General features: G+C 37.6%; 1 protein-coding gene across 1 annotated transcript in view; it reads left to right on the top strand.

The window, feature by feature from the left end:
- LOC140141264 (CD109 antigen-like) overlaps positions 1-23,872 on the top strand; it is a 139,957-nt gene that overhangs the window by 104,041 nt on the left and 12,044 nt on the right. The window contains exons 25-34 of the mRNA XM_072163076.1: positions 8,093-8,210; positions 10,831-10,944; positions 12,519-12,635; positions 13,517-13,660; positions 14,980-15,127; positions 15,485-15,661; positions 16,901-17,145; positions 17,873-17,956; positions 19,046-19,226; positions 20,202-20,437. Of these exons, the coding sequence (XP_072019177.1) occupies positions 8,093-8,210; positions 10,831-10,944; positions 12,519-12,635; positions 13,517-13,660; positions 14,980-15,127; positions 15,485-15,661; positions 16,901-17,145; positions 17,873-17,956; positions 19,046-19,226; positions 20,202-20,437 (1,564 nt within the window). The remainder of the gene's footprint in view (positions 1-8,092; positions 8,211-10,830; positions 10,945-12,518; positions 12,636-13,516; positions 13,661-14,979; positions 15,128-15,484; positions 15,662-16,900; positions 17,146-17,872; positions 17,957-19,045; positions 19,227-20,201; positions 20,438-23,872) is intronic.

Here is a 23,872-nt window from a genome sequence, read left to right as displayed (position 1 = left end):
CTCTTGTTTATATTTTGTATACATTTGCTATGGGACAAGCAGATAGACTGCAATGCATGATGGGATACTCCCTTTAGCTGCTGTGATCTAGAGTTATAATAATAGCTGCCCTATTAATAGACACTTCAAATTTCTGCATTATATATTGTACACTTATACACCTGGCAGCTATCATGGTTTTCATGGTCAATCTTGCATCTTTTATGGATTCGCTCACTCTCTTTGCTGGCATTTAATCATGACGTACTTATGAGTGGTTGATTTTCTGAGGAAATTCCTGTTAAAATCCATACATCTCCTGTGGATGGACCATAATCATAGATTTCAAATGGACTATTCAGATAACACCATTTGAAGATTCACACTCCAGTGTGGAAGATTAAAGCCTTAATGTATGATTTCCGTCAAATTTTGATTTTATTATTCTTTATTCAAAATGTTGAAATAATATTAGTTATAACTTACGAGAAGGGTTTTTGTTCATTTTGAGCTGAAATGGCAAGGTAAAGTGAAAGAAACCCCACTGGTTATTTTGGACAGTTAACACGCAGTTCTATGGGAGGACATATTATCATAATTTTTAAATTATGCTAATATGTCGAACTTTGCTCTGTTGACATACAAAGATAACAAATTTGGCCGATTCCATTTAGGTGCAAGTTGGGTCATGTGTAAACATTACGAATATGCAAAAAAATCAGGTTTGAAAAAAAATGAACCAATTTCATATTATAAGATCGTACATTATGGCTTTAAGATCATGTCTTCTGTATGTCTTCCATAGGAGGTGTATTGATTTCAACTGGAATAGCCTAGAATAATTAACTTATTATTAATTATATTATTATTAGGCAAAAAAAAAAAAAGGTTTGTATCAATGCTCGTGTGTGCATTTGTAAAATTGCGCGATTTGAAAAAAAAGAAATGCAGATTTTTTTTTTCTGGAAAAATTTGGGGAAAATCACGATTTTTTTCTCAAAATACCCCCGGGGGCCACTTGTATTTCAAGGTGGACACCATGCTCGTTTAAAAAATCAAGTAAAAAGGGTTGTTTTTCAGCATTGGGCAAGTACAGCGCTGTACCTGTTTAGGGTGTCAAAACGCCAAAAATCAGGAAAAGGGTATACTTTTCCAAGCAAAATACTTGCTTAGGCCTTTTAGGGTACCAAAGTTTAATGGCAAAATAAAAAAGGGTGAAATAGGCTTTGTTTGGCTTCTATCAGAACAAATCGTAGGGTAAAACATTAAGAAACATCAAACTACTTATATTAAACAAAAGCCTGAACATGATTTTTTACTTTCTTAGTGTTAAAAAATGGCAAAATACTTGTTCAGGGTATGTTTTGCACGCGCTGAGTAATACTCGTTTAGGGTGCGTTTCGAGAGTCCATACATGAGCACGGTGTCCATCACGTAATGTAAGTGCCCCCCCCCCTGAGAAAATACCATAAAAATACCAAGTCGGGAATTGCATTTCGCATTTGTTTTTTACTCATGAGCTTTGAGACAAACCCTTTTTTTGGCCTTATAAGAAAGTCTACAACCAGTGTGTCCTCCCAGCCATGCCATATGGCTCAGAAACTTGGTCCATGACACAGAGAATGGAGCAGTAGTTAAGAGTAGCTCAACACAGTATGGAAAGAAGCATGCTATGGGGATCACAGAAAGAGACAGAAAAACAATGGAGTTGATCAGAAGTATGACACAGGTTGCCGATGTCATCCAGACTGTGAAATAAAAGAAGTGGTCTTGGGCTGGTCACCTAGCTAGAACATCAGATGGACGATGGACCAAACTGGTTACAGAATGGATACCTAGGAATTGTACTAGGCACCCAAGAAGACAGAAAGTTAGATGGAGATATGAAATTACAAAATTTCTTGATGTAACCTGGATATGAAAGACATGGAATAAATCAGAGTGGCGTCACCTTGGAGAGGCCTTCACCCTGCAGTGGGTTGACGATTGCTTAGGATGATGATGATGATGATGATGATATTATTAGGGTAATTAGGGTTAAGATTTGTGGATGAGTATGACACTATTATTACTGTATAATTATTGTATTTTGTAAATATGTAGATCAATGTATTATGTTTTTCTTCCTGTAACAATAAGAGAGAAGAAGATGAACAAAGAAGTTACTTCACAACCCCCGGATTCGAACCTTGGACCCCTCGTGTGCCAAGCATGAGATCACAAACCGAAACCGGTAGCCGCAGGTCTTTCGCTGGTCCGGCCAACAAAAGCATGTATGGCTTACAATGATTATGTCATGGCATCACATGGGACGCATGTGTGCGCAGTGGTTTTGCAATTTTGTAAAATTTTAATAGAGTTAGGGTAAGGATAGACCCTGTTCCCTGAGAGTACTAAATTAAGAGAGGCGCTACTTCGATCGCTAAAGTGAGGACAGTGTGAGCTCGGTAGCTGTGTAAGAGTCTGTTCGTCACGCCGCAAATGCCGAAAGGTGATTGTGAATATGTAATGATATGAATGAGCTATAATGTGACGTAGCTACGAAAAGGCGGTGTTATTGGATGTATGGTTCATTGGGCGGAGCCATTTTATTTATATTACTTATTTATTTATTTGAACGGATGCTTTTGAATCGGCGGCACGCGCCTAAATTGGCGGTGCGTTCATATAAAAGACAAAAAAATACATTTAGAACAACAACAATAACTCATAGGAAACAATATAAATATAAAATAATGTACAATGCCTATATTAGGCTGTTGTTGTGCAGACGTCACACTCTGCGAACGGTACAAAAAGGCGACTGATAGATCTATTACGGATTGGCAGCAGACAGATTGCGCTGTCCTCTGACCCTGACTGTTTGTTACGTAGACAGACCGTGACCTGGGGAAACACGTACAAAGCAGGGGATGCGACTGTGCCACAGGTTTTGTCTTCGGAATCGGTATAGGCAATTTGTACAGAGTGCCGCTAGCCTGATGTTCCTGGAGTTACTCAGTACAAATGACCATACGGGACGTGCTGCAAACATGGGTAGCATTTTTGGCCTTTTGGTATATCTAGTACCGAGTATTCATGACCTTATTGATGAAGTTTCTCCACTGAAGTTTATCCATCTCTGATGTGCAGCATTGATTACCCATGTTTTACATACATATGTTGTGATCAGTAAATTCATAGTAGAACAAGTCTAATCTTTGACTTGCTGATGCTTCTGTCCTTCCATAACTTGTGCATTGTACACATTGATATTTTGCCATTGGGTGTATTCCTAATACATTTGGGTGTATTCCTAACACATCTGGGTGTATTCTTAACACATCTGGGTGTATTCCTGATACATTTGGGTGTATTCCTGATACATTTGGGTGTATTCCTGATACATTTGGATGGGTGTATTCCTGATACATTTGGGTGTATTCCTGATACATTTGGGTGTATTCCTGATACATTTGGGTGTATTCCTGATACATTTGGGTGCATTCCTGATACATTTACTCATGACCTGATACATTTGGGTGCATTCCTGATACATTTGGGTGCATTCCTGATACATTTGGGTGTATTCCTGATATATTTGGGTGTATTCCTAATAAATTTGGGTGTATTCCTGATATATTTGGGTGTATTCCTGGTACAGTTGGGTGTACAAATGACAGCTGTCTTCGGAAACCTTCAATTTGACATGGTACAAGGTCGATCTTCAGCAATATTTGACTTCATTTGTAAATTTGTTCTCTTCATAGACATGTATCACAGCTACCTGGAATTCATGCCAGTTGCTGCGCAGCCATTTTACGAAGACGACTTTGCCGCCGATAGAGCTGGTCCCGGTTTAGCCAACGAAGAAAGCATCGCTCTTGATTCTTCTACAGAGGGCACCACAACACGAATCCGTACGGAGTTCCCTGAAACTTGGCTATGGGCAGATTATGTCACAGAGTAAGCTTGGCGTCACCGGTACACGGCTTCGTTGCAATGTTCCTAACTTCTTCCTATATGGCTCTAATACATCATGAGACTGTTATCCCTTTCTTACATTTTGTTGCACAAAACCACATTAATACTCTACAATCCCTGCACAATATATTACCAGTAAACAACCAACAACGAAGAAGGGGCGACAAACGAAGGGGCGGCAGAAGAAGGGGCGGCAAAAAGAATTAGTAAAGAAAAAAGGGGCGGAAAAATGTGAAAAGTATTTGTACTAAACGTCAAATTGTGTTGCTTTTAGGGCGCTAGCGCTTTAAAATCCTTTTTCTTTTTTTTTTTACTTCAATTTTTCAAACGGCCGAAAAAAAATTGGGTCAACCTTTTTGGGCTGTTGAGGAAGGGGCGGCAAAATTGAATTTTCTTCAGCCCCCCGGGGTAGGAGCGACCACACGGTACGCCACTGACCAAAGTAGTAACTCATTGGTAGATAACTCCTTGGCGTGATGTGAAAGTTCCTTCATGTGCAATGCTTATTCCCCTTGAGATTTTCTTACTCTTAAATAAAGATTTACTTATGTGGGCAGATCACTCCTTGGCATGATGTGATGGTTCCTTCATGTGCAATGTAATCTTGAAAAACAACAACTAACCTCGCCTCTTACTGTTGAGATCTGGAAAATTTACTGGTTCGCACTGGCTGAAGGCAAATGTGAAAGTGACGCCACTTTGCATCCTAATGGTACGCCTGAATAACCGATCAATCAATGCAATATTGTCATACAATCGCTCAACTTCTTCTTTGTTCACCAGCTAATAACTTCATATGGAAAAACATTTCATAATTTTCTGCTACTTCTTTTCTTCTAATACCCTCCTGTATCCTTTACACATTCACTTAAGATTTTCTTACACTTAAAATTTCTTACCCTGGCAGATCACCCCCTCAGAGTGTTGTGATATTTTCTTCTTCATTTCTTATCATGCTTATCTTAGACATATGTTCACTTACGGTTTTCTTTCACTTAAGATTTTCTTACAATTTGAATTAATGTGCACTTCAGATTTTCTTATCCTGGCAGATCACCACTATTGGAGTGTTGCGACATTTCCTTCATAATGTACTGCTGTTTCTTTGCTTCCAATACCCTCCTTCCTTACACCTAAGATTTACTTGCACTTAAGATTACTTACCGTGGCAGGTTCCTCCTTGCACTGTTGTGGAGTGAGTATGATGATAAACTGCTTCTTCTTACCAATACCTTCCCATCTGATGAAACATTGTCTTACACTGAAGGTGTGCTTACACTTAAGATAATCTTACATTTAAGGTTATCTTGTGATCTTTGCTTTATGATATTTGACGCTTACATTTCAGATAATCTTGCACTGAAGATGCCGTTTTAATAGGACTAGAACTATGAAATCTGTCTTTATTTTACTTAAGATTTACTTATACTTAAGATTTACTTGTCCTTAAGATTCTCTTAATCCTTACACTAGCAGATCACTCATTCCATTCATGATCTGCTGCTTCCTCTTTCTTAGTGTATATCTTACAGTTAAAGTGCGCAGCGTGAGGCGTTCAACCGAGCGTGAGGCAACCTCCAATAACAACAGAGCCTAAAAGTAGTGCTACCCTTGGGGTTTTGTAATGTTTCCTTATGATTGATATACCTCTTCTTTTATTACAAACCATTCTTTATTTCAGTTTTACATTTACAATTAAGATCATTTTGCACTCAAGACTGTCCTAAAGGTTGTCTTACACCTAAGATTATCTTACATTTAAGATTTATTTACCCAGGCAGATCACCACTTGGAGTGTTGTGAATACACCATACTAACCTTCGATTTCACAGGCAGGTATAGCCTTGGCTATCATTAAAGCCATAATATAACATTTCTTTAAAAATAGATTAGTATTCATTTTCAATAAAATGTTAGCATTTACTGTCAGATATGTCCCTTTAATTTTGAGCCAAACAAGTGAGGTAAAGCAAAGAAAATTGGAATTTACTACTAGCGCCAATGCATGTTACTCCGGCGGTTGTAATATGGTACAATCCTCTGGCATATGTGCGTGTGTCCCACACGCTGTGTACATAGTACTGTGTTGACATCGAATACGCGTTCGACTAATATTTCCATCGTAATAATCGGCGGTTTATTTAAAATCTCGGAATTTGACAAAACTACAGCACCTGAAGTCTTGATTTTTGCAGAGAATCTTTGTTTACTAAAGTACATTACAATCGTGCAAAAACCTGAATTAAATTTTTTTTGAGGGCGTTCTCCTCAGCAAATGTTATAGTAATGGCTTTAAGTATTGGGAATGGGCTATATACCCCCCTATGGAAGACCTTTATCTCCCAAAGGAGTGTAGATTTCAAATTGAGTCACCCATTCAGGGAACTCCATTTAAAATTCACACTCCCTCGGTGTAAGATCAAGATCATGTCTTCCATAATATGGGGTGTATGGGCCCAGGTGTATGGGTTTCAACCGGAATAGCCCCACATGTCAGGGTGGGGTGGGGTTAATCTACTCAATTCAGATTTGTGCACATGTGTCACAAGTACCAGTGTAGTACCAGCATTGGTACTGTGTGTACTAGTTGGGTACCTTGGTAACGGTGACTGTGCAGGTTGCCACAATAGGAATCTTTTAGTGTAAGTTGACTTGTCGGTATATTCCTAATACAGTTAGGTGTATTCTTAAGACAATTGAGTTTATTCCTAATACATTTGGGTGCATTCCTAATACATTTGGGTGTATTCCTAAGACATGGGTTAATTCCTAATACATTTGGGTGTATCCCCAATACATTTGGGTGTATTCCTAATACATTTGGGTGTATTCCTAATACATTTGGGTGTATTCCTAATACATTTGGGTGTATTCCTAATACATTTGGGTGTATTCCTAATGTATCTGGGTGTATTTAGTAGGGTATTTAGGGACATATGAAACCATTCACATTAAGATATTCACATGTTTACATGTATGTTTTAGACCTGTCCTGTCCAGTAAATTGTAACAATTATGTGCATACACCTGGTCTGTTCTAACACAAGTTGTGTAAAGTTTGCTGTTGGGCACATTGGCCTGTTCCAGTTAAAATCCACACACCCTCTTATGGAAGACATGACCTTAATCTCCCACACAGAGAGTGTAGATATCAAATGGAGTCACCAATTCAGGTTTACTCCAATTGAAATTCATACTCCCTGTGTGGGAGATTTAGGTCACATCCTCCATAAGGGGTGTATGGTTTTCACCTAGAATAGCCCATTAAGGAATATGTTATAGTTATATTAGTATGTTATTGTTTGCTAAGTCAAATTACATATGGAATAATCACAAGTGTTGAGTATGTCAACATGTATTTGTTGTTAAGTTTCATTTTAAGTCTTACATGCATATTCATTAGTCTTGTATGCATATTCATACCTGCCATGTATAAATGTTAGCCTTGTGTGTATACTCATATCTTGCATATTCATTAGTCTTGCATGCATATTCATTAACACTTAGCATAATCTGCCTGTCATCTGCTAGTACTAACCTTTTGCTCTATATTAATCCTGTGCATGGGTTCTTTGTATGCATATTCATACCTGTTATGCATATTCATTAGTCTTGTATGCATATTCATTGGCACTTTGCATAATATGCCTGTCGTCTGCTAGCACTAACCATGTGGTCTACATATCCTGTGCACGGTTTGCTTTCTTGTCCATTACCATGGGAACACATTTTCTGCATACAGATAAATTGGGTGTATTCCTAATACATTTGGGTATATTCCTAATACATTTGGGTGTATTCCTAATACATTTGGGTGTATGCCATTGAATAAATATTACGCTTTGTTGATCAATCGACTCTGATACAAAGTGTAGTATCTTTGAATTTTAGATTCAATTTACAAAGCATTTAAAAAAAACACAAATTTTTTGTCCATTTGCAGAAAATACAGTAATGTATCCCAACTTTGTTTTATATATGCCAGTAATTTTCTTTCTTTCTTTTTTCCTTTCTTTCTTTCTTTCTTTCTTTTTATTTCCTTCATTCTTTCCTTCCTTTTCTTCCTTCATATTTTTCCTTCTTTCTCTTTCCATCTGTCATTAATTATTATTGAATACTTAATTTGTCCTGTTGCCACATTTGTTTACAGTGCTAATGGTAATTTACAAGTGTCCAGTAAGGCTCCTGATACTATAACTTCCTGGGTTGCCAGTGCATTTGGTATGTCCAAGACAGCTGGCATAGGTGTTGCTGATCCTACTGCTACGGTAAGTTATAATTGGGTGTATTTGTAATACATTGGGTGTATTATTAATACATTTGAGTGTATTCCTAATCAGTGTTTACTCTCTCTGGAATTTGGGTGCGCCAAATGAAGCATTTTCCACAAAAATTGGCCCACTTTTGGCTCAGTAATTCCTCAAATTGACAAATTGTAATACAGCATTGCAAATTTGTGTGCGCCAAATATAATTTTCACTGGCCCAAAATTGCGCTATACAGCCTCTGAGTAAACACTGTTCCTAATACATTTGGGTATATTCCTGATACATTTGGGTGTATTCCTAAGATATTTAGGTGTAATCCTAACACACTTGGGTCTATACCTAATACATTTGGGTGTATTCCTAATACATTTGGATGTCTTCCTAAGACATTTGGGTGCATTTACACATCTTTACGATAATTATGCATTTTCTGACAATGGTATAAAAAAATTTGGCCTTAAGGAGGTGTTTGCACTCAAATATTGACACAAATAAAGCTGACACACAAGAGGAATGGTATGGGTTCTATATATAAAGGAGATCCCAAGGCTTGATTGATATAAGGGGTGTAATTTCTGCCTCATGTGCATGATTTTTCTCGGGAGGGGGAAATCGCCCCATTTTTGTTTCGCAAGAACCGCATGGAAGTTAGACTATGCCAGAGTCGATTTTTGATAAATAAAAGCATGTTATTAATCATGATGAAAGCTTTCAGTTGAACTCGAAATTATACTGATATTTATTACATCAAAATACTAGTATAAAATTATGAAGAAAAAGTTTATATAATTATATTAGTGACAGTAAAAGTAAAGTGTACGTAGGCTTTAATTATTGAATGCAACATATCATAATGTCATAATTATATTGGCACTTCAATACTGAACAATTCTGATTTTAGAATCTACGAGTTAAAAATCGACTATGGACATTGCATTTTAAAACGGGACTTTGAACGGGCAAAGTCCCTAACACATGCACTGTCAATCATACTTGTTTATCAATCCAATTTAACCGCAAGCAAATACAAGATGAGCTCATGTACTTACTGAGAGTTCAATGTTCCCGTCAACACAAAAGCTGCATAGTTGTGAACCATGTAGTTATTAATGGTAATGGCAGGTGCCCGGAGGATTTAAACCATAACAAGATCTGGGCGACCAATCATAAGCCAGGTCCAATTAAAGATGCATTACATCATGGCCAATTTTAGTTCGGCCAGAAATTGGCCTAACTCTCCATAGAGTCCCGTGTTAAAAATGTTAACCGCAAGTCAAAGTCAGTAGTCCACTTGGGAAGCTAACAAACAGACGGGGTACGGTAACTGAAAAGATCAGTTGTGAAAACCTATCAATTGTGCACACATTAATTAAATCAGAGTTTTAAGCTTAAATACAATATCCAGAGTATGCACAATGGGCAAGTGGACTACGGAGTAGTCTACATGGAAGTATAAATGCCATTATTCGCTTCTTAAATCATTTCCCTCAGATCAGATATTTGGGTGTATTGCTAATACATTTGGGTGTATTCCTAATACATTTGGGTGTATTCCTAATACCTTTGGATGTATTCCTAATACATTTGGCTGTATTCCTAATACATTTGGATGTATTCCTAATACATTTGGGTGTATTCCTAAGACAATTGGGTGTATTCCTAATACATTTGGGTGTATTCCTAATACATTTGGGTGTATTCCTAATACATTTGGATGTACTCCTAATACATTTGGGTGTATTCCTAATACATTTGGATGTATTCCTAATACCTTTGGATGTATTCCTAATACATTTGGGTGTATTCCTAATACATTTGGATGTATTCCTATTACATTTGGGTGTATTCCTAATACATTTGGCTGTATTCCTAATACATTTGGATGTATTCCTAATACATTTGGGTGTATTCCTAATACATTTGGGTGTATTCCTAATACATTTGGGTGTATTCCTAATACATTTGGGTGTATTCCTAATACAGTTTGGATGTATTCCTATTACATTTGGGTGTATTCCTAAGACAATTGGGTGTATTCCTATTACATTTGGGTGTATTCCTAATACATTTGGATGTATTCCTAATACATTTGGGTGTATTCCTAATACATTTGGGTGTATTCCTATTACAGTTGGGTGTATTCCTAATACATTTGGATGTATTCCTAATACCTTTGGATGTATTCCTAATACATTTGGGTGTATTCCTAATACATTTGGATGTATTCCTATTACATTTGGGTGTATTCCTAATACATTTGGCTGTATTCCTAATACATTTGGATGTATTCCTAATACATTTGGGTGTATTCCTAATACATTTGGGTGTATTCCTAATACCTTTGGATGTATTCCTAATACATTTGGCTGTATTCCTAATACATTTGGGTGTATTCCTAATACATTTGGGTGTATTCCTATTACAGTTGGGTGTATTCCTAAGACATTTGTGTGTATTCTAATATATTTGTGTGTATTCCTAATATTTTATGAGTATTTTGGTATATTTGGGAGTATTCCAATCACATCATTGGATAATATTAAGAAGTACCCTGCAGCTTTTTAGTTATATGGTCGAAACATTTTTTAACTTCTCAAACATATTGTTTTTTATTTGTCAGATCAAAGTATTCAAGAATTTCTTCATCTCTTTAAATCTACCATACTCTGTTGTGAGAGGAGAGCTTTTGGCACTTCAAGTCACCGTCTTCAACTACATGTCTACTGAAGTCACGGTATGTATTGGGCAGAAATTGCAGAATGAGGGCGCCAAATGAAATCAAGGACACTGTTAATTAACCCCCTGGACACTACTGGTCATCTAACAGCATTTCTGATTGGTTGATAACTTGAAATGCTCATTTCAATTGCCAATTATGACTAGGCTTAAAACTATTTTATGGTCAAATTTGCATCGGGGAACGCCCTCGGGGAAAGTCCGCCCACCCCGTGTTTCTGATCTTGTGACTGCTGGAAAAGTACAATGATGATGTTTTTAGCTGGCACACGTCATAGCTAAGCACCTAAGAAAACAAGACAGTCCGACACATCTCGCAACAGAAATTATCGTCAAAAAACGTTTCTGAGTCAAGGAAGTTTACTTTTTTAGAATTAGTAATATTGTAATAATCTCAAGACGTTGCAGAGACGGGTTTCGTTCTTATATTTATTTGGAAGGTGAATGTTTTGCCCAAAATTTTATGCAATTTAAAGATCAACATTTTGTGTTTAGTAGGCATAACACAAGGTAAAGTAAAAAAATTACTGTTGGGGTAAGTCCGCCCTGTATGTGAAGGGGCAAGTCCGCCCTATGTTTTCTCCAGGCAGACTCCCAGGGCGGGTTCGCTCCATCGGCGTATTATGCAAAATATTGATAATAATACCTTTAAACGGTAAAACTACATGCAAGCATATTTTTTAAAGTTAAGCGGTATCAGTATTACTCATACCACTGTTTATGCCTTAAAACCATAATTGCTGAAGTTGTATTATACCCATCTAATAAATTTAGTATACTCTTTGGAAGAGAATGGGTGCCCAATATACCCTTTACTAAACATTTACATTAAATTTATCACTGTTATGGAATATTATAACCTTTTCTTTTAATCAGGGCGAACTTACCCTACCATAGGGACGGAGCGGACTTGCCCCAGCACGGGGAATCCGCCCTTGCATCATGATTTTTATTTTCCCTTTTCAATGTTCTTACAAATGTGGTTTTATTTAGCTACAGCATACAGCTTTAAAGTGTAAAAGTTATAGCCTTCTATCATGAGAATTGCCCTCTCTAGGCGAGATTGAAGCGCAATGATTTATAGTGCGCTACACACAGACACAACACCAAAGTTGATCCACAAGCCTCAGCACACTTTACAGGTTGTCGCTGACCACTATGGCCAAATCATTCCATAAACCATTTAACAACAAATCAGGGATTTTACTGCTTAGAAGCGCACACCCTAGACATTTCACAATTGACCTTCGCAGCCAGGATCAGCTCTCTGAGGTTCGTATGGGTTACAACGAGACAATTAGTAGTAAGTCCCTTGTCCAGGCAAATTGTAAGCTAACTCAACTTTTCCAAGAAAGCGTACTAAACCACCGCCATTGTTCGAACTCGCAACCTCTCACACCATAGTCGAACGCCTTATCAATTGAACTGAATGCTTTCATTCATTTGACATTTGGTAAAATTTGGGTTTTTCAGTATACCAGGGTGGAGGTCAATATTTGGTATAATTTGGGGTTTTCAATATTGTGTGTTTTTCGTGGTGATATTAAATCCATTTTGTTTGATCTACCACAGGCTGATATAACTTTGGTGCGCTCAGATGGATTTGATAACGTGAAAGTAGAGAAGAAAAATGCGGTAGATGGGACGTCTAAAGACAAAAACACTTATACCTACGTATCCAAGGATCAGGTGAGGAATTGATTGATTGATAGATTGATTCGTACTCCGCCGCAATTGCATTGCTGTGCGGTGCCGATATATTGATTACTTTTTGCAGCAACTCAATGCTACTTGTGACATTTCCAAGTTAAAATGTATTCATTAAACTTTATTGCGATACCACAATGCAGTATTTTACAGTACGATGCAGTGCTGCACAGCAAAGCATTTGTGGCGTAGTATGTGAAAGGACCTTAAGTGAATGAGTGATTAAGTGGGTGATGTCACATGAGTAAATTATATTGGCTTTGATAACCTGACAATATAAGAATATGATAGAGGTACTTACTCATATACATGACCATAGATCGGGTAAGGAATTGATTGATTAAGTGTTTGATTGCTTGATAGAGTGAGCGAGTGAGTAAGTGAGTGACATCACATGAGTAATGTGGTGGTTTTGATAAACAAAAAGTACAATACAATAGATGGGAAGTCTAAAGAAAAAAACTCATACTCATGTGTACCATGTGTCCCTAGATCCAAGTAAGAAATTTATTGATTTATTGTTCATTCATTCATTCATTCATTCCTTGAGAGAGTATACATGTACATTGAAGTAAAATTGATTGATTGATTGATTGAGAGAGTAAGTGATATTATATTAGTAAAATCTGAAATCTTCAATAACAACAAAGTAGAATAATGTAGATAGGAAGTCTAGTCTTAATTCCTCAATAGTTTGTATTATAAAATTTCAGCAAGTTATTTCTGTCAAGATCTCGGCTAATGTTGGTATTACATTGTCGTTCCTGATTAAATAGATAGATCACACTAAAATAGTTCACATGTAAATTAGGGAGTCCTGCTTCCTGTCTTAATTCCTCCATGATTTTATTTTGAATATGCAGGTCATTTCTGCTAAGATTCCAGCCAATGATGGTGTGACAGTGTCGTTCCCAATTAAACCTAAGAAACTTGGTATGGTGGACTTGACGGTTAAGGCTGAGAGTAAAATTGCAGCTGATGCCATCACACAACCATTGTTAGTCAAGGTAGGTCCTCTACAACCATCTTATAATGTATACATAGGTCCTTTGACAACCTTAAACGTTTGTGTGTACGATGTACGATCTTATAATATGAAATTGGTTAATTTTTTTCAAACCCTATTTATTTGGCATATTTGTAATGTGTACACTTGTCCCAACTTGCACCTAAATGGAATCAGCCAAATTTGTTGTGTTTGTAGGTCAACAGAGCAAAAGTTCGACATAAAGGCATAACTTTATGATTTTTGACTTATTTATATCCTCCTAAAGAACTATGTTACCGGCCAAAATAACCAGTAGGGGTTCTTTCACTTTACCTGACTTTACCTGACTTATGTCAGCTCAAAATGGACAGAAACCCTTCGCAACAAATATTACTAGTATTATTTCAGCATTTTGAGTATAGAATAACAAATTTAAAATTTGAAGGAAATTGTGCATTCAGGCTTTAATGCAGCACTATACAGTGAATATATGCTATTCCATTTAAAATCCAACAGATTAAGCTCAATACCCTTATCAGCCTACATGCACACTAACCATCACAACCAGGATGGACCAGTAACTAGTGCTTTGTATCTCTGTTAGCCTGAAAGAGTGCAGCCTAACAAAATTGTTTCGCTTACCCAAGATAGCAATAGTTGGAGAAAGCTTCCGCAGCCGACTGATGATAATGATGATGTGGATCTGAGTTACAGTGAGCCTGTGTTTGTTAACTTATTGGTGGATTAAACCCATACATTGTACCAAGGTTTTTAGACAAGACATTTAGCATCATTCAGCTTTGTACAGGGTTAGCACCCTAACCGGCCTATTGGTGCATTAACCATCACAACCAGGATCAGTAACAAGTACAGTGAGCCTGTGTTTGTTAACCTATCTGTGGATGGCCGTGCTCAGCAGGGCAGCATCATAATCAGCCTTTATGTACATGAACCATCGCAACCAGGATCAGTAACAAATTGTTTTGTATCTCTTTTAGCCTGAAAGAGTAGATCTGAGCTACAGTAAGCCTGTGTTTGTTAACTTATCGGTGGATAACCCATACATTGTACCAAGGTTTTTTGGTATTTGGAACATTGTCCCCTTTGTCCCCTTTGCACATGTGCGCGCATAGCAACCAGCTCGAGAAAGGGGTACTGCACATGCGCACACTAGTTTTACGAGGCTATTACCGCTTTGTGACGTCAGCCCGACCAAGAGAATGTCATATAGCATAATTCAAGGATGAAACTCTGTACAGGGTCAGCACCCTAATCGGCCTACTTATGCATTAACTATCACAACCAGGATCAGTAACAAATTTTGTGTATCTCTTTTAGCCTGAAGGAGTACCACTGAGTTCTAGTGAGGCAGTGTTTGTTGATCTATCAGTGGAGGCCCCATACACCAAAGTATTCAGCTATAACTTGCCTTCTGTGGAGAATGGACTAGTAGATGGATCTGTCAGAGGTGTCATCACTGCTACAGGTAAGACAGACATTTGGGTGTATTCCTAATGCATTTGGGTGTATTCCTAGTACATTTGGGTGTATGTGTAATACATTTGGGTGTATTCCCCTAATACATTTGAGTGTATTCCCTAATACATTTTGGTGTATTCCTTAATACATTTGGGTGTATGTGTGATATATTTGGGTGTATTCCTAATACATTTGGGTGTATTCTTAATACTTATAGGTGTATTCCTAATACATTTGCGTGTATTCCTAATACATTTGGGTGTATTCCTAATACATTTGGGTGTATTCCTAATACATCTGGGTGTATTTCTAATATATTTGGGTGTATTCCTAATGCATTTGGGTGCACATTTTCTACTCTTAGGTGACATAATGGGTCCAACCATCGCTGGTCTTGATAAGCTTTTACAAATGCCAACAGGCTGTGGGGAGCAGAACATGATTTACTTTGCACCTGACGTGTTCATATACAAGTATCTAGAATCCACCAATCAGGAGAATGGAGAGATTAAAGACAAGGCTATCAAATTCATGGAAATTGGTAAGTGTTTTCATTAGACATTTAGGTGTATTCCTACGCCATTTGGGTGTATTCCTAATACATTTGGGTGGATTCTTAGTACATTTGGGTGTATTTCAGCAAATTTGGGTGTCTTCCCAATACATTTGGGTGTATTTGTAAGACATATCGTCGGCCGTGTCACATAGTGGCATAGTTGCAAAATGTGTATTTCAAGAAAAACGGCATTGAAGTTTTTGAGAAATTTATTGTTTCAGTACTCTTAAAATATACCATCTAGTTGAACGAAAACCATTCCAGTCTAAAGAATTCATCAAGTTAATATAAATGCTAATTTAGTCATAGATGCTTCACTTTATTCTAGTATTCGTCAAAGATACAAATACGTCAGTATGCGAAACGGCAAAAATTACACATTGTGAAATACGATGCAAATAACACCGTTGTGCGACAAAATACGTCAGGATGTGAAACGGCAAAAACATTAATTTTTACGCAAAAATACAAATATGTCGCTACGTGAAACTGCAATTTTTATGAACAGCCCGGCGATTGGCAAGATATGCCACTATGAAATATGTGTAAAATAGCAAATACGCCGCTATGTGAAACGGACAATTTCAAATAAAGCATATACGACCCGGTTAATTAATTATCTCACTAATGAAACAGCATTCATAGTCAGGACTTGGTAATATTGAAGAGTGTTGTTTACTTATTTCCTCTGCCAAAATTCATGAAAATGTCACACAGTTGTTTGATGGGATCATTTATTAGTTTTTCAAATAAAACATCATGTATAACCAAATTTTAGACTTAAACAGCTAAAAGTGATATCATGCTAATGTATACAGATGCTTTTGAGTCGTTCTTAAATTTATTTTCCCCTCTTTTACTAAATTATTCACTTTTATAGTATTTTTTAAAGCTTTTTCAAAATGTATCTGTTACTGACAAAATTGGTGGCGCTATTTAGTTACTGGAAATTACCCTTTCAAGCTTTTAATACAAATAATTCCTTTTATTGTTTGATAAAATATGTTTATAAAATTTCCTTGTTGCTTGTTTCACCTATTCCAGCTATTTTAATTTGCGGTATTAATTACCTAACCATTGCAAATAAAGAAATATGATTTAGGATAAATAGCGCCATCTATAGTTTGCATTTAGTTAATAATGAAGCCAATTCTATATACATCAAAACAGCCGTGGTCAAAAATGATTACTGATAATGTACCTACATTACCTTTCTTGATTTAGGTCACAGCCGAGAATTGGAATACCAACATAAGACGAACGATGTCGGAGCCTTCAGCGCATTCGGTGATAGTGATGAGTCAGGTAGTACGTGGCTTACCGCATTCGTGATCAAGTCCTTCGTGCAGGCATCACCGTATATCTACATCAACATCCCTAAGGTTGAGCAGGCGTTGGCATGGATGTTAAGACAACAGAAAGGGGGAGTATTTAATGAGCCTGGCCGTGTCATACACACTGATATGCAGGTATGATGGGTGGGGTGTGTGGGGGGAGGGGGGTGTTAGCAAGCATTGGCATGGGTGTTAGGACAACAGAAAGGGGAAGTGTTTAATGAGCCTGGCCTTGTCATACACACTGATATGCAGGTATGATGGGTGGGGTGTGTGGGGGTAGGGGTGTGTTAGCAGGCGTTGACATGGGTGTTAGGACAACAGAAATGGGGAGTGTTTAACGAGCCTGGCCGTGTCATACACACTGATATGCAGGTATAATGGGTGGGGTGTATGTGGGGGGAGGGATGTGTTAGCAGACATTGTCATGGGTGTTAAGACCGTAACAGAAAGAGGGAGTGTTTAACGAGCCTGGCCGTGTCATACACATTGATATGCAGGTATGGGGTGTGTTTGTGGGGGGTGTGTGCATGCGAGTGTTAACAGGTATGGGGTGTGGGTGGTTGGGGTGTGGGTGTGAGTCGTTGTTATGAATGTTATTGCAACAGAAAGATGGGGTGTTTAATGGGCCGGAATTATGAGTTGGCTGTTCCGCTTGGCCGCCCCAATTGCATAGTTAGACCCTTTTATACACAAAGTTTGGACAAAGTTTAATACTAAGCAAACCAACCATCTGAATCCGCATTCAAACAACATACTGAGGACGTTTTCCGCCATTTTGTTTGTGTATGTATATAAGATGAAATTTTACCCAGCAACTAGAGATTTTGATAGTTTCATTTTCTTGTGTTATTTATTTCAGGGCAACGTGAACTCTGACCTTACAATGACTGCCTATGTGTTGATAGCACTACAAGAAGTCATCAGATCTGCTAACATTTCACAGGTAAGATATTATTTGGCTATTCCATTTAAAATACATACACCCCATATGGAAGACATGACGTTAATCTTTCACACAGGGAGTGTGAATTTCAAATGGAGTCACCCATTCAGTATCGTCTGCTCCAAAATGGGCTATTCCAGTTGAAATACATACACCCCCTATGGAAGACATGACTTTAAATCTCCCACACAGGGAGGGTGAATTTCAAATGGGGTTACCTGAATGGGTGACTCCATTTAAAATTCACACACCCTGTGTGGGACATTAAGATCATGTGGTCCATAGGGGGTGTATGGATTTCAACTTTAGTAGCCCATTATCTAGAGGTCCATGATTCATGTGCAGAAGCAAAACTCAGATATCGTGGGTGGCCTACTTTCTTGGGGGGGGAGGGGGAGAACAGTTCCCCCAGGCAAAAAGCTCACATACCATGGGTTGCCCCATTTTCTTAATGAGAGCAGGTATCAGTGGTGTCCTCACATTCTAGGTGGGGGAAGCAGTTCCCCGGACACAAAACTTGGGTACCAAGGGTGGTCTCACTTTCATGGTGGGATCAATAATTTGAATTATTCCTCCAGACTCAAAATTCTGGCAGTAGCCCTAGTCTTGGGGAGCCAGTTCCCACAGACACAAAGCTCAAGCACCATGGGGTGCTCCCCTGTCAGAGACAGAATATTTTGCAAAAAAGAGGTAGTATAAAGTGTGATCAAATTTTTCTTTCTTTGGTTCTGACCTTAATTAAATCAATAAGAAACAGCATGTGCACAAATCTGCAAGGTATAAGGTTTCTTACAGTGCCCCTGATTGTTTAATTACATTTACATTATAATCATTGGAGTAACCAATCAAAATATAGTTGATACATCAAGTTTAAGCTAAATCCCCTCATGTCTGTCTATTTGTTTGTTTGTCAACAGAGTTCCAGGACCCAAGTTCAAAGTTCTGCCAACATGGCAGTGGTACATCTTGAAGCTCAGAAAGCAACAGTTAAATTCAATACCTACCTCCTTGCATTGGTTAGGTTTCTCTTTAGTATGAATCCTTTCATGTCTAAATATTCCTTATGTCTGTATATTTGTTTTTCAACAGAGTGCCAGGACCCAAGCCCAGAGTGCTGCGAATATGGCAGTGGCACATCTTGAGGCTCAGAAAGAAACAATTAAATCCGATACCTACCTACTTGCGTTGGCTACGTACGCACTGACTATGGCAAATAGCATGATTAAAGATGAGCTCAAGATGGCGCTAGACAGCAAAGCAAAGGGAGAAGGTATGTAATGATGCAATCTGAAAATAATGTTTCAAACTGATCTCAAAATATAACCCTTGTAGGTGGTAATTGGGCTATTCCATGTGTTTGTGGCCCCTAAACATGTTTAAAACACAACTGCCAACTGGTTACATTGATTTAAACATGTTCAGGGCCAATAACACATGGGTTTTTCCTGCCCAACGACTGCACTCACCAGTGGGTATTGGTCTACACTGTGCATGTATTTGTGTTATGCTTGTAGTGACGACTGTACAACTTATCGCTCGAATCGTGGTGGACTCATGAAAATATTCTTGTGTAACTTTGATTGTGCGCCATAACGCAACTACCTATTGCCACCCGTGTACAGTGCCGTTGTACTGCGCCGTTGTGACAAGATTGCGCCCTGAAGTTCTAAAACTATGTGTTCAATAACAAACACAGCCAAAAGGTAAATTTGGACACAACTGCGCAGTCTCAGATCACCAGATTTTGGTTAAAAAGTCCAATACTTGGGTTATTCCTAATACATTTGGGAATATTCCTACTACATTTGGGTGCATTCCTAATACATTTGGGTGTATTCCTAATACATTTGAGTGTATTCCTAATACATTTGGGTGTATTCCTAATACATGTGGGTGTATTCCTAATACATCTGGGTGTGTTCCTAATACATTTGGGTGTATTCTTAATACATTTGGGTGTATTCCTAATACATTTGGGTGTATTCCTAATACATGTGGGTGTATTCCTAATACATCTGGGTGTGTTCCTAATACATTTGGGTGTATTCCTAATACATTTGGGTGTATTCCTAATACATCTGGGTGTGTTCCTAATACATCTGGGTGTGTTCCTAATACATTTGGGTGTATTCCTAATACATTTGGGTGTATTCCTAATACATTTGGGTGTATTCCTAATACATTTGGGTGTATTCTTAATACATTTGGGTGTATTCATAATACATTTGGGTATATTTATTTAAAGGTGGTGTCAAGTACTGGAGTAACAGTGATGCAACAACCACCCCTGCCAATGATGCAGATGCACGCCGTGTTCCATACTACAATCATAGACCACCATCGGCAGACGTTGAAATGACTGGTTATGCGCTGTTGGCATACTTGGAACGAGGAACTCAGAACGACTTCGCTGATGCTGCTGGGATAGCGAAATGGTTGACACAGCAGAGGAATTCCTATGGAGGCTATTCATCAACCCAGGTGAGTTAACCTCATCATGATTGGTTACAAGCAGTCTATTATGTTTTATTGAGCCAATCAGCAGCATGGTTAGAATGGTGGTAGGAGTGAAGAAACTTAACCCCATGAGTACTACCTGCTGATTGGTTACAAGAAGACTATTATGATTTATTGAGCCAATCAGCAGCATGGTTAGAATGGTGGTAGGGCTGAAGAGGCTTAACCATATGAGTACTACCTGCTGATTGGTTACAAGCAGTCTATTATGTTTTATTGAGCCAATCAGCCATTACGAAAAGTTTAGCGTGCTGGGTTGAATTCTGGCTTGCACTAACCCTGTGCAAGACTGCAATCAATAATTCAAATTTTGACAGGCCTTGGGGACTCTTGTTGATCAGAAATCTTGTAGTGGGTGAAATCAGTAATTGGATAGGTCATGGAGGTCAAGTGTATTGTTTATCAAGTTTCATTCATAACACATCTGTTGGTCCAATTACAACCTGAACTTGAACTTGAACAGGTCAGAGACACTGAAATTTAATACCAAACTGATACATGCACTATGGACCACAGTGGCCTCATCCCAATGGCATAGTTCAATAACCTCAATTAAACACTCATATTGCAAAATAACCTCTAATTGCAGAGTATGAGTTTGTGTACTCAAATTTTCAAAGGTCATTCAATGAATGTACAAATGTATTGGGGTTAAAGAACTGTGCCCTGATAGATGAACATGTTGTGGATCCTAGTGATGTATGTTGAGGACTGCTTGAGTTCTGTCAGATGCTTTAAGTTTTTGTTCGGACTAGCACAGCAGCACTGCACTAGCTATGTCAGGCTAAACATGATATAATGTGTTTAAGGTTGGGAATAGCTATAGACCACATTGGCAGATGAGAACCTTACTGCACCATCCACACTGATGATGAAAATCAATATGAAGTAAAGTTTCTTGGATTGGATTCGATCATCATTTAATCTTCGGTAGTATAAACAGAGAGTGCGTACAAAAACATGCTCGTCGAGATATGGTGAGTACATAATTTCAGTATATTATTTTTTTAATGTTCAATATGTGAATAATTGTTATCCATGTGTAAAGTAAGAAAAATTGCCATAGTATTGTAAAGGGTAAAACAAAATCATAATATGAGAGAGATTAAAAAGACCTTTACTGACTTCAAACTTTAACTGCATGTTACTGTCACATAATAAAATTGCAAACAATGCAACTGCCCAAATTCAGAAAAATAACCCAAAATCATTTTTGTTTTGACTATACTAGATAGGTTTTAAGTAATAGCTGTAGACAGAAAATTTTACATTAGAAATGACCTAGATTAGCACATGTTTTGTTGATATTTTCAACCTAAAATATTTGTTTCACACCTTTGTCAGTCAAATGGGAGCAAGTTCTTGAACCTTTAATTGTCATATAAAACCTCACACAATGCAAATAATTGTAACTGCCAAAATTCAGAATATTAGGATATCTAGGCCTATTCGATCTTTTACCATTTACAGTGCATAACCCTTATTTTTGCTTGTGATGTACTTTGCAATGCTTCAGGAATTCAAATGTGATACCATTGGTGGTGTTGGCGCAATATTAACCTGATGTAAATGAAAACTATCGGGATTAATATTAGGCCTACAAATATTTGAAATCATCATGAACATTTATTTCAATACTTATGTTAAACTACTTTAATTAATAGAATGTAAGACAAATTTTGCATGTAATATGAATGTGAACCAAATCAGGGAAAATATTCACCTTAAAGTAGGCCTATAGCAATGGTTGCAATGGAAACTGCAAGTTCAAAATATCCTCTACAATAGTGTAGCCAGCAGTGGGCAGGAATCAGAGTGCCCCCCACCTGACAAAAAACAATTAAAGAGAAAAGTATTTCCCTGACAAAAAATGAAAGAAATTTGGGAAGTCAAAGGAAAAGAAATTTTTTCTATCCTTGACCAAGAAAACTGGCTATATGCCCCTGACTTTCACCATTACAAACTTATAACAGGCAAATATGCTTGTGAACTTGACACACATAAACCATATTAACAGAGCAAGAGTGCTGGGAGTTTGCATATGGCCCATTCCATGTCAACTCCAGGGATGTGCACCGCAGCACCTCTTCAATTTTTTTTTTTTTCTGTGTGGTGGTAGATATTGATGAGAAAGTAAATTCCCGAAAATTTGAGCTTCATACTCCATTTACGTTTTTCCGTGGCATCAATTTGAAATTTAGAGGGTCAGCGTAAAAATGTGTATATAGCCATGTTTGCCATGAATGTATAAAAGGCCATTTATGTTGGAGGTCCATGAATGTACATAAAGGGAATATGCATTTACAACTTTGAAAAATATGTATCCTGGAGTACTTTATTGTGTAGAATTCAAATCTGGCATCAGACAACTTTTTACTCCTTTACTTTAAAAGATATAGAGCCCTCAAAGCCAATATCTCTCAGAAATGCATATCTTCAACTCAAAATGTGTACAACTCTATGGAGAGCAAACCTTGATGGTTGGGGTCAAAATGTTGACATTGGGACATTTTCAGGGGGTTGATGGTCAAAATGTCTGACATTGGTTTTCAAAAAAAAATGTACAATTGGGGTTTTGCATGGGTAATATCTCAGCTAAAAGTATTCTAATAGGCTCAATATTGGATAAGAGTAATGTCCTACCAAAGGGCTCTGACTGGCAAAAAATGGACAATAAAATTATTTTTACTTTTTTAGAGTTTTGACCCCAAAGTTGGTCCTGATGGACGAAGTTGCATTTTGTGTGCCCTATATCTTTTAAAGTAAAGGAGTTACAAGTTTTCTGATGCCAGATTTGAATTCTACACAAATAAGTACCCCAGGATACATACTTTTCAAAGTTGTAATGGTTCCCTTTATACATTTATGGACCTCCAAACGTTGTCTTCAAGCTATGGACACATTTTTACGCTGACCCCCTAAATTTCAAATTGATGCCACGGGAAAACGAAATGGAGTATGAAGCTCAAATTTTCGAATTTTACTTTCTCATCAATATCTACCACCACACAGAAAAAAATGAAAAAATTGAAGAGGTGCTGCGTGCACATCCCTGAGTTGACATGGAATGGGTCATATGGGTAGATTATTAATGATATGCATGACTGAACTGACCTCATTTAGGCCTACTGGTTTTAATAGGCATGTTTGTTTTAAAATGGGATTGACTCTTATGTTTTTTTAATTATATTTTGCAGGTTTTCAAAGAAGAGGAAGATAGAATGTTTGTGAAAAAAACCTACTCATCAACCTTTGACTTGGATTCAACAATGTGCAATAATCAACATAATTATCTCATCATCCACTTCCATTCACTGTGGAATATATTTTTAAAAAAAGCGCAGTGATTTATAGTGCGCTACCCACAGGCACAACGCCTAGACGTTGATCCACAAGCCT

The sequence above is a fragment of the Amphiura filiformis genome, chromosome 2, assembly GCF_039555335.1.
Source record: "Amphiura filiformis chromosome 2, Afil_fr2py, whole genome shotgun sequence".
Classification (NCBI taxonomy): domain Eukaryota; kingdom Metazoa; phylum Echinodermata; class Ophiuroidea; order Amphilepidida; family Amphiuridae; genus Amphiura; species Amphiura filiformis.
This window is presented reverse-complemented; position numbering and strand designations above follow the sequence as displayed.